This window comes from Ailuropoda melanoleuca, chromosome 8, assembly GCF_002007445.2.
Source record: "Ailuropoda melanoleuca isolate Jingjing chromosome 8, ASM200744v2, whole genome shotgun sequence".
Classification (NCBI taxonomy): domain Eukaryota; kingdom Metazoa; phylum Chordata; class Mammalia; order Carnivora; family Ursidae; genus Ailuropoda; species Ailuropoda melanoleuca.
This window is the reverse complement of record NC_048225.1, coordinates 113,579,513-113,591,584: the sequence shown is the minus strand read 5'-3', so window position 1 is coordinate 113,591,584 and position 12,072 is coordinate 113,579,513. Positions and strand designations below refer to the sequence as shown.

At 45.9% G+C, this 12,072-nt stretch overlaps 1 protein-coding gene across 1 annotated transcript in view; it reads left to right on the top strand.

Moving 5' to 3' along the window:
• Positions 1-12,072, top strand: part of USH2A (usherin) — a 729,748-nt gene that overhangs the window by 717,502 nt on the left and 174 nt on the right. Inside the window, exons 59-61 of the mRNA XM_034667668.1 lie at positions 408-491; positions 4,630-4,874; positions 9,999-10,220. Coding sequence (XP_034523559.1) covers positions 408-491; positions 4,630-4,874; positions 9,999-10,220 — 551 coding nt within the window. The remainder of the gene's footprint in view (positions 1-407; positions 492-4,629; positions 4,875-9,998; positions 10,221-12,072) is intronic.

Below are 12,072 nucleotides of genomic sequence, written 5' to 3'. Positions count from 1 at the left end.
GGACCATTTGATTTCCAAGATCCCGTTTTAGCTCTCCTGCTTAGAAACTTTGGGTCACACAGTGTAAAGTGTACCTGTACCTTCTGAAGGGACAGGTCTGGACCAGGTACAGAACAGCAAGGTACACTGGGTATTATCCTTTACTCTTCTGATAATTTTTTTTTTTTTTTGCTATATAAGCTCTAAGCTTCATTAGTTCTATTACTTATATACTATTATTACACTAATGAAAGCTATTTTTCTTGGCAATTTTAATATTAGAAATAAGTTTGCCTATTAGATAAAACCTCACAACTTGTGCTGGAAAACTATTTTCAGACTTTTCTGTGCTGTGATACATTGCTCTTCTAAAAGTCTGCCCACTCTTTGTAGGTGTTGAATGACCAAGTCATGTACCGTTTTTCTAGCCTTCTTTTTCCAGGTCATCTGCACCACGGATGAAGGAAGCGTTAAGACGCCCGTGGTCCAATACGATACCTCCACCGGATTTGGTAAATGTTTAACTCATATTATATTTAGTATAGAACCTATTCATTTTTCTATAGAAACAAGCATGTTTGTTTATACATACTTGTGCTAATGTATTAGCATAGACTATATGGAAGGAACTGTCTTAAGTATTATAAGAAATGTTTTTAAAGGTTCTCATGGAAATTACATTAGGCAAGGAGTTAGGACATGTGGTACTCTTAAAATACCAACTCATTGAATTATAGACACAGAGAGATTTGGCGAAATTCTCTTCTACCCACAAAACCTGACAGTAAAGAGCTTAAGACTTTGTTTACCAAAAAACGTGCTTTATTCAGGAAGTTAGAGAAAAGAGATCAGAGGAAGAGAGAAAATACTCTAATGCCAATTTGTGTTGATAATAGAGATAATATTGCAGATTCAGAGCCTAAAATGGTGAATTGGGAAGATTTCTCTCTTGTGTTCTCTGTAAAAGATTATGATTGATTGTTATTACCAAGTAATTTAGCTGAAAAGATGAAATTGTAATTTTTATGGAGCATCTTTTAAATTGAGTTCTACCTACAATCTTTGAATCTAACATGTGTAATACTTTACAGTTTCAAAGGGCAAGTTAGAGAAATGCCAGATCTTTTCCATTAGAACAGAATTGGGACTGATACCCTACTTTAGATTCCAGTAACTAATGTTAGAGCAAATCTGTATGCCTGTATAGTTTTTTAATACAAACGTCCAAAAATTTTAAAACACAGGTAAACATATATATATTGTCATCGGTGGTAATTTTTATCACAAAAAAATATATATATTATTCTATGATTCCAGACTTTACATGTCTGGATGCCATGTACAATTTTTGTACAATACCTAACACAATTCCTTCCACATAGTCCATTCCATTTCATTTCATAGCAGCTGTGGGATAGAGTAGACTCTATTTGGTTTTGTGTTTTTGTTTTTTTAGAGAGGAAGAGAGGCGAGGGCAGAGGGACAGGGAGAGGCTCCACACCCCACTCGGGGCTTGATCTCATGACCCTAAGATCAGGACCTGAATCGAAATCAAGAGTCAGATGCTTAACCCACTGAGACACCCAGGCACCCCATTTGGTATTCCTTTAGCAACTCCAATGTTTCCACAAATGGAGTGGACCGATGGAGGCCTGAGGGACACTGGATTTTACCCAAGAATGCTCCACAAGCTCGTTGCTAAGATGAGAATTTAAACATGGTCTCTCTGCTGACCACTGCCCCATCCTTTTCCTTAGGCAGCAGTTCTCAACCTTAAGTGTGCATAAGAATCATCTCCGTGTGCTTGTTTGTTATATTGTTTCCCAGGCCCCTGGCAGAGATCGAGTCAGTAGGACCCAGGAATCTGCTCTTTCACACAGCCCTGCCCATAACATTGTGTGTCAATTATCATCAGATTTTAAAAATTAAAAAAAATATATAAAAATAAGCAAGCCCCGCCCAATGACTCCAGTGCAGGGGGCCAGGATCACGAGTTGAGCAAAACCTCATAACCTAGATTGACCCACCTCCAAATCCAGCCTGTCCAGTCCCCAAGGTCAGGGGCAAGTACGTCCTCCCTGAGGCGGGCAATCCATGGGGTGGGATCAGCTCTGACACCACGGGGGTTTTTCTTTGAAATAGAGGCTCAGCCACCGCAGTTCCCTAGCCTGACCCTGAAGCTCCCCTTTGATGGGTAGAGTCCCTTGAAATCAAAGGGACTTTAAAAAGAAAACTGAGAAGAGATAAAGACACACCATCCCGATTTTAAGCGCTCCATAAAAGAGGGGAAGCCTGTATTGGGTTCCTGAATACAAACTGAGGTTCCATTGATAAGAGAAGGAACACTGAGGACGGTGAGAAGTTATGAAAAAATTCCAAGATGTATTGTCCAACTAATATCCATAGTTTTAATTTTATGATGTAACTTTTAAAATGTTCCTGTTCCCTTGCCTGAGGCAGCCTTGAAGCAGGAAAGTCTGGCGATCCTCATTTCCCTCCTCCTGTTCTGAGGGCTGCTTTCTTTCTGTGGCTTCCCTCAGGCAGGCTGCCCTACATTCCCTGTGTCCTCCCAAGCAAGGGGCCCACTGGGCCCATCAGATCCATTTCCGGAGTCACAACCCTGTGCCACACAGAGGAAATTCAACTCTTCCAGCAAAGAACCAAGGTTGTTGGGTTTTTTGTTTTTTTTATTATTCGAACAACACACATTGGTTCCTAATTAGGGGAATTCCTACCTGCTGGAACTGGGCAGGGATTTCACTCTAACGCTTTACGTTAGAGATGGGGAAGCAGAGGCCCAGAGAGGCCCAGTGACTTCTTTCACCCCAGAGCTATCAGAAGTCGAGTCAGGGTTAGCTAAGTCGTGGGGCTCCTCTTAGGGAGCTCGAAATGTAGTCTCAGTCACCTTCTCTCCTCTTAAACCTCCTCACCCCGATTCTGAAGCCCTCCCCTTCCCTTCCACTGAAAACGTGGGTGTCAAGTGTCCAACAGGCCCACCCAGTCCTTGAGGCGCTGCGAAGGGGGAGTTGGTGCGAGGAGCGAAGAGGCACTTGCCGGGCGTCGGTCTGCCCTTCTTCCTCTTGGCCGTGACGCTCCGGCTCCCGTGCACACCAGCCTGCGTGACTGCTGCGTGGATCCACGGGCTTCTGAGCCCGCCGTGAGCCCAGCCACGGCCTCGCTGCTTGGGGTGCATCAAGCTGAGCGCACCCACAGGACGTGTTGAAAGCGAAGACGTTTTTATTATTTGTTACAAGTTGAGGAGACAGGGCGAAAACTTTGTCTCCCTGTGGGGTTAGTACAGGGAGCTTTGATTTCAGTGCATCAGGGGGTGGGCACGGGGGGCTTACAGAAGCACTTTTAGTTCAATTGTACATGCCTCGCACATCAACATTGGCTGTTCAAAAATACGGCTGAAAACGCCATCGATAGGAAGAGATCTTGGTATTGTAATGAGCTAAAGATAACTTCAGGACAACACCGGGGCTGGTCCCCACCCAGTCCTGTTGCAACTGGCTCACAGAAGGGGCTGTCGGGCGAGACACAGCTAGCGAGGGGCTCTCGGGTGAAACACCTGATTGGCTGTTCCTTGGGCTGGAACTGTTCGTTCTGCAAAACTAAACACATTTCTCCCCAGCTTTGTCCCTTCCCCTCCTCCCTTCTGCTGCAAGTGTGCAGCCCTCTTATTTGAGTAACTTCCCGTGACATCCTAGCCAACAGCCCCAGCAAGTGGCTGGGCTGGAGATGACCTCTGAGCCCCGCTCAGGCTCCTGCTCCGTTTGCTTGATCTCACTGCCTCCTGCTGCCCTGCCTCGAGCCCTGTAAGCCTTTCTCCTGCCTGCCCTGGCTCATTCCAGCTTCCTCCGCACCCACAGGCTTGAGAGCTGTGGGCCTACACAAGGTAAACTCATGCTCATTCCATGTGAGCTACTGTGATTAGACTCACGTGCAGGGAATCACATCGCCTGAACTTGCAACGCTTGAACGGAAATCAAGAGTGAGCGGTCTTACTGCCAAAGGGTTTCTGTCCAGGGGAAGCTGTCTGAGGGTACTTGAGTGATGACTTGTAGAGCTTTTGCTATGTCACAGAGAAGCCAGGGTACGAGAAATCTAAAGGCAACATGTTGGCTGCTTACGTCACGATAGAAAACAGGATCTGATGTTTCTAATCCGGTTTGCACAAAACTTCCCAGGAACAGGGCTGTTGCATGAAGTCAGGGGACCCTGAATCTCCTCAGCATTGACTGTATGTATCTAATAGGTTCTCTGCAGCGATATTAGTAAGGCTGGGCCCTCACAAGAGTCCACTGCCCAGGAAAAGACTTTGCTCTCAGGGCACACGATGGTGAAGCAGGCATTCCTCAAGGTTACTTTGGTAACCCCCTTTAAAAATCCCCTCATCCTCCTCCCCCTGTCTTTCCCAGGAAACGTGCAAAGGCAGCAGTGATTTCCATCCCAAGGAGCGTCAGAGAGGCCTCCTGAGGGCTGTAAGCTTCTCCCTGCCACACACGGCACCATTTCCCTGGCCTGAACAAGCACCATGAGACAAGCTGCTTTAAACTCCTTTCCAATTTACTATTGAACAACAGGGCAAGGGATCGCAAAATTGCCTTCTGAAATAACATTTCCCTTTCCTGTCCCTGGGTTTTGCAGGCCTGGTTGTGACGACTCCTGGAGAAAAGAGAGGACCGGGGAGCAAAAGCACCGAGTTCTACAGCGAGTTATGGTTCATCGTGTTAATGGCAATGCTAGGCTTGATCTTTTTGGCCATTTTTCTGTCTCTGATACTACAAAGAAAAATCCACAAAGAACCATATATCAGAGAGAGACCTCCCTTAGTACCTGTTCAGAAGAGAATGTCTCCACTGAGTGTCTATCTACCAGGGGAAACCCATGTGGTATGTGTCTGAAGGTGGGCCCCAGTTCCCTCTCACTGCGCTGGAATACTCGCTTTTATTTAGGGGGAAATATTTCCAGAGTCATGGTAACAAGGGACTAGATGACAGTTATGTTTGATTAAACTGGGGACTAAGGGGACCAAGGAAGGCTAATAGACACCTTATGAAGAGACCATCGGAGAGCGTTCTTGTCCCTTCCTCCATGTGAGGACACAGCAAGAAGACAAGAAGACCCCCATCTTCTTGCCCCCAGGAAGGAGGCACCCACCAGACACTCCATTTGCCGGCACCGTGAGCTTGGACTTCCCAGCCCCCAGAACTTGAGAAGTAATTTCTGTTGTTTATAAGCTACCCAATCTACAGGATTCTGTTAGACCAGCTCGAAGGGCAAAGACACCTGGGAAGTGTTTAAAAACGCCATTGCCTGGGATTTATCCCAGAAACTCTGATTCCATTGCTTTGGGGTGGGGCCCGGGGGTTGGTAGTCTTTTATTTAACTGCAAACCTGATTCTCCGGTGCAACCAGGAATGAGTATTTCCGCTCTCACACTGTACATCGGGGGGCAGTGAGGGGCTGTGTACTGAAATCACCTGGGGAACTTACAGCTTATATAACTGCCCAACTTGGTGGGGGGTTAGCAATAAGAGGGGATCTAGGGAGAAACTAAAGTGCACGCCGCGCTCAGTTTGTGCCCTGGCTCTGACACCCTGGGCCGCTGAGGGTGAGTGGCTCCCCAAAGCTCCCAACCACCTGCTCCCAAGAGAGGAGGTCAGGCAAAGGTCTTGGGGGGCTGAGGCCGCACATGTGGTGGTGCAGGAGGCTCATGGCCCAGAGCACGTAAAAGGGGACTGAATTGGAAGGTGCACTGTGGTGTAGGGCTGTGTCTACCTGGAGGAGGAAAGGCTACAAATTCTAATTCCCACCTGGCGCCAGTTCTTTCCAAGCCGTGCGTCCAAAGGGCCACATTTGCCTGAGAAATCACCTTTTTCCCAGTGTGCACAAAGGCTGAGCTCGCGGTCAGCCTGCGCAGCTAACGCTGATGGCCACTTCCACCGCTTGGGGGAGCTCTTCCACAATAAGCAATTCTCGCACAGGAGCCGGGGTCCTACAACTCAACTCAATTCTATCTACCGAGAGTTGGCGTCAGATTTTACAAATTAAGGGTCCAGTTCTCCAAGATGTCCTCACCCCCCAACTTCAGACACCAATCACAAGTCCATGTTGTCACCGGGCTTCTGACAGACCAGCTACAGACTGGAGTTTGCAATGGTCCCTCCTTGGGTTCAAATAATTTGCGAGAGCAGCTCACAGAACTCAGAGAAACATTTTACTTACTGGATGACCAGTTTATTACAAAAGGCCAGAACTCAGGAACAGCCCGATGGAAGAGAGGTGTAGGGTGAGGCCTGGGGACAGGGTGCAGAGCTTCCACACCCTGCTGAGCTCGCCACTCCCGCAACATCCAGGCGTTACCAACCCAGCAGCTCTCAGAACCCCACAATGGAGGCTTTATCACTTAGGTGTGATCCATCAAATCACTGGCCATTGGCTACTGATTCAGCCTCCAGTCTCTCTCCCCTCTCCAGAGGTAGGGGGCAGGGGTATGTTGAGGGGGGACTGAATTCCCAACCCTCTAATCACAGGGTTGGTTCTCCTGACAACCAGCCGCCATCCTTAGGCAGGTCCAAAAGTCACTCATTAACAACAAAAGACACCTTCGTGGCTCTCCTCACTTAAGAATTCCAAGGGTTTCAGAAGCCCTGTGCCTGACATTGGGCTGAAGACCAACTATTTATTATAAATCACAGTATCACAGCAGCACCAAAATAAAGCCTAGAAGCCTAGTCAAACTGGTTGAGTTTCAACACTTTAAAAAATAGAAATGGGTGAATTGTCTGCTATCCAAATCTCCTCACTTGTCCAGGACCCGGCAACACACAGTGGTTAAGGGGCTGACAAAGCCTTATCAGGCTCAAGTAGCAGAAGTGGGGGCACAGAGGGACAGTCAACCCTCTGAAGCCCATGCTTTGTGTCTGGGGCAGGGAGCAGCCAGGGGACAGTGACTTGGTGGTGGAGAAGCCAAGACAACGCCCCCCATCATCTGGTCCTCAGTTCTCACCAACTCTACCTCCTCCCAGTCTCCTTGCTCTCCGAGCCACCTTCTTCCCTGATTACATGAAGCTCCTCCCACTGGGCCATCACCCCTGCTCTGCCCTTGGGAGGCTCCCTCTCTCACTTCATTCAGGTCCCTGCACAGATGTCACCTCCCCTTTCATGTGAGATTAAATTCCCTAGCTTCTTCATCTACTTTCCTTTTCCATTGCACCATCACCACAAGATACCACAGCAGATATGCTTGTCTGACTCCCCAAAGAGAATGTGAGCTCTCCAAGGGCAGAGATTTTGTGGGCCATTTACTGTTGTACCCCACTACCCAGAACATTGCCTGCATATAATAGATATTCCACAAATATTTGTGAAATGAATGAATATTGAGTGGCCAACTCAAACCACCAGCCATGAGCTACTATTCAGTGTATATTCATCAGAAGATTCTCACAGAGGAGCAGATACTTTAAAGCTTTCCCTTGCGGAAGAGTAACTCTCTCTCTCTCTCTGAGGAAGCCCTGTTCCTAGACGAAAGGAGCACCACCATTTCCAGAGTTCAGAAGTGCATGGAAGAGCCCAGAAGACCTAAGACCTCTCTAGCCTGGGGTCATCAGCTACATCAACCCTGGGCCATATGGAGTGCCTGGAGAATGTGGAAGAGAAACTCCGGACCTCCACTGGGTACACCGATTCTGTAATGTGAAGTGTGCTTCCAGGAACACTTCCCCACATACCATCAGTGTAACTCATATCCGTGATCAAATCGTCGGTCTCTGGACCCATACCCTACAGGCAGGCACCACTGCCTCCTAATCCTTCACAAAGAGGAATCCAGTTTTGTCCACTTGGTTCACTGAGGGATCGAGAAGTAATCACATGATTCCAATGGGAAGAAGTAACTCGGTGGTGCTGTTGCTCACAGTTCTCATGTCTTGTCAAGCTTTGTTTCATCAAAGTGAAGCCCTTCAATTATCAGTATCAGCATGGCGTAGGAGCAGGACCTGCAGCTCTGAGAAAGGAACCAAAAAATCTGTCTTTTGACCAGCACTCGGGAAGTGGGATGCACAGTAAAGTCCGAGAATAGCCATAAGAGAGTTAAGAATATCATACACAGAATACAAGTCCTGTAAGCAGTGTGTGGAGTCTCAGAACCAATGAAAACAAGTGGGGGGATTTCACGCTTCCTCTTACATGAGGTATCAAAACAGATTTATGGAAATGAAATATGGAGGTTGCCAAGCTGGGGGAGGGGCAAACGGGGAATTGCTAACTAACAGGTATAAAGTTTCAGTTCCGCAAGATGATGTTCTAGAGACCTGCTGCACAGCATTGTCCCTACAGATAACAATACCGTATTGTCAATCTGTTAAGAGAGTAGATCTCATGTTAAGTGTACTTATCACAATAAAATTCAAAACCAAGACAAAGCAAAACAAAACAGGTGGGGGCTGCTGATTAGCCCTTCTAGTCCCTGAAAACCAAGGCCAAGCTGCCTCTGGGGCCAGACATAGACTTCAACTGGGATGAGCAGACAAAAGAATTAAAACATCCTACTCCCATATACCCCTTAACATCGGGGAAAAGCAGAGTGGTACCCAACTGGTTAACTTTTGCTAAGTGGCCAAGTGAGGTGTGAGGAGGGGAAGGGCTGGTGGGGACTGGCAGGCTGCCAGGGGCTCTGGCTCCCCAAACTGGCTCATCTTCAGCATAAAGGGTGTTAGTCACAGGTCCTGGAGGGTTAGCAGAAGTGAAATCTGGAGTGTCCCAGGACCCTGGGCAGTATTCCGGAACACATTGAAATCCTGAATTAATCCTACCCAGGTAATAACATGTACTTACGAGCCTCCTTCTGATGCTTTAAAAAAAAATGTTGAAGGTAAACCGTTCTCATAAAGTTGGAAGAATATTAGTGAAGTTTAGGCAAACGAAAGAGAGTAGAATTTGCATTAGCAGAGCAAAATAAAGAGCCATTGTTGGTGTCCACGGGCTCCAGATTCATTGGCTAAGATTCTGAACAGAATCGATCAGAATTCACCTGCTCAGTGTCTCAGATTGACTTTCTTTCCCTTGGGTAGGTCGTGAGAGCTATCCCTGCAACACACACACACACACACACACACAGCCTGAGATGCATCTCAGAACGATTGCATGATTATGCTATCATTGGAGAAACAAAGAATTTGTTTTGTGGTCATTTTGTTTGTTCCAAACACTACTGATGCCTCCCCATTTGTTCTCAGTTTGACTCTGTGGCCGATATATCTGATGTGTCGAGCAATGTTACCCTAAAAAGTTACACCATGCACTTTGAGGTACCTCGGTGTGCTGCATGAATGCATGATCTTTTGCGTGATGTGTTGACTGTACAATGAAAAGCAGGAACATTCCATTGATTAGACCAGTTAAATCAAACCTCAGAAGTTTAGAGCAGCTAGAGCCCCCTTACGGCACATTCTAGGTTCTCATTGTATAGTGCCTTTGTCTTTCTGATGTTAATACCAGACTTGATTTATTTTGAAGGCTAAATCTTATAATGAATAGAACAAGATGAATGAGAAGAGAGGGTGGGAAGACTCAGTTGCCCTACACAAATCCAGGAATTTTAAAATATACAACTGTGCTCACTTGGCAACCATGAGAGACCATTAACTTTGCTCTGGGAAAGCCGTGATCTCAAGACACAGGCTCTGTGGTGACACTCATGAAAGGTTACTTTGTTAACCCAACCTCTCTCTCCTTCACCCCAGCACTTTGCAATGCAGCAAGCTCTTGTCTACAGAGAAAGCCCTCGTGTGAGAACTCTCTAGGCGCTAAGACCACTGGGTCTAATATGACTATTATTTTATCATCTCACCCCTACCAAGAAACCAGAGGCCACGATATTCCAGATAAGCTGAGTTCTGTAGGAGGATATGGTGTGTCCCTTCATTGACAATGTGTGACACCCAATTTTCTGTCCTATTTCAAACCCATTTTCTTTAGACACTAATCACCAACAGCAACTTTCTTTTCAGGGATTAGCTGATACCAAAATTCCCCGGTCTGCAACACCCATCAGTATTAGGAGTAACCGGAGCATATCCGTACTTCGGATCCCAAGTCAGAGCCAATTAAGCCAAACCTATTCCCAAGGCTCTCTCCACCGCAGTGTCAGCCAACTCATGGACATTCAAGACAAGAAAGTCTTGATCGATGACTCACTGTGGGAAACCATCATGGGCCACGATAGTGGATTGGTGAGTTGATTTCCTCATCCAGAGACTTTTTTTTTTTTTAAAGGGAGAGAGAGCATGCACACTTGTGAGTGCTGGCAGTGGGGGGGAGGGGCATGGGGATGGGAAGAGGGAGAGATAGAATCTCTAGCAGACTCCCCACTGAGCGCAGAGCCCAATGCGGGGCTTGATCTCACAACCGAGGCCGGGACCTGCGCCTAAATCAAGAGTCTGATGCTTAATTGACCGAGCCACCCAAGAGACCCTCCTTACCCAGGGCCTTTGATCAACCTCCCAGGAGAATACTGGTAAACAAAGAGCGTGGAGCTTTCTGTACCTCACTGAATGTTGCCTCACAGCTACAAGTGAAGAGACAGGCAGGCAGAAGGTGACGGGGAGCACTGGGATTGGTCGAAAAGAAAAAACAAACAACTAAAAAAACAAAAGTGCATCACCTTTTCCTGTCTGGTTTGTGGTTAGAGGAGAAAGAGCAGTTCTTTTAATAGGTTCAATGGCTCTTTTCCAAGAAACTCAGAAAATCATGATAAATACATTACTGTTTATGAACTCCATCTTTCGTAATTTCAGCCCAGTGGATAAATATAATCAACTCTTTGAAAGTTAACCCTATTATTATCTAATATTTGTTTAAGTCCCTAGTGGCTATAATGGATAAAATCCTAGAGTTTTTACCAACCTTCGAACTTCTGCGGGGGGCCAACCACCCAGACGTCTGTCGGAGAACCCGTTCCTCTGGGGTAGTGAGCTAGTAAAAATAGCCAGTTAAGAACTTAGCTCCTTCACTTACTCCTCTGAGGCAGAATTATTCACCTCCATGTGTTTCAAGCATCTGCTTCTGCTTTTGGACTCTTGCACTCCTCTCAGTTCTCACTTTGCCTTCACTGAAAGGTCGAGGACTTCCATGAAGACTTTCTTAATGAACGGCAAGTAACACGGCAAGTTTCCTGGCCCTAGGTTCCAATCACAGTGAAAAATAAAATAGATTGCACAGTCCTTCTTGGCTTGTTCAGGACGATGATCTACAATACGCATTTTGAAATTACGGGCCTGCTTGATACTGTTATGGCTATTGAATTCTGTGATTCCATTCCAGATCGGAAGTTTCTAAATGGAGGAATAATTATATTAGTTGAAACATAAGGAATTGTTAATTGATCACATTTAACATGCAAAATCTCAAGTTTATAGGGGACAACATGACAACATGATGGAGGGCTTAGATGCCTGTGTGTCCCTACCCAAGAATACACAGTAATTTTTCAATGGAATTGGGATCTTAAAACCATCATTTGATTACAGAGCCCCCAATCTTCACTGTGATACTCTATTGTCAATTTTGCTTGCTTTTGACAGTTCTAGCAACAGGCAAGGTGCAAGGTAAGTTAGCGAAAGCTTTTGAAGTTGCCAGTACTTCAAAAATCATCTGTTCATTATAACGTTACAAACAATCTTACTAGCCCTGTTCAGTAAATACGGAATACAGTGCCAGTGGGAAGCAATGGAGCACAATAGCTGCGTTCTGTCTCCTCTGCTTGCATTTTGAACTAAATCTCGTGTGTGTGTGTGTGTGTGTGTATAACACACATAAATATAAAAAAAATATAATCTCCCCACTTTACAGATGAGAAAACTGAATTTTAGAAAGTTTAAGGTAAGGGACACAATAACACTCAAATGACATTTTGGATTAGTCCATAGTTCATGTGTACATGTGATGTAATCCTTTCCATAAGGTAAACTTAAGGCAGGGGCAGTCTCAAACCACGCTGGAGTTTTGAGCATAGGATGTTAGCCTTTAACAAAATACTTTTTTATATTAAATTGATAGAACTATCAATTGATGGCAAACACTATT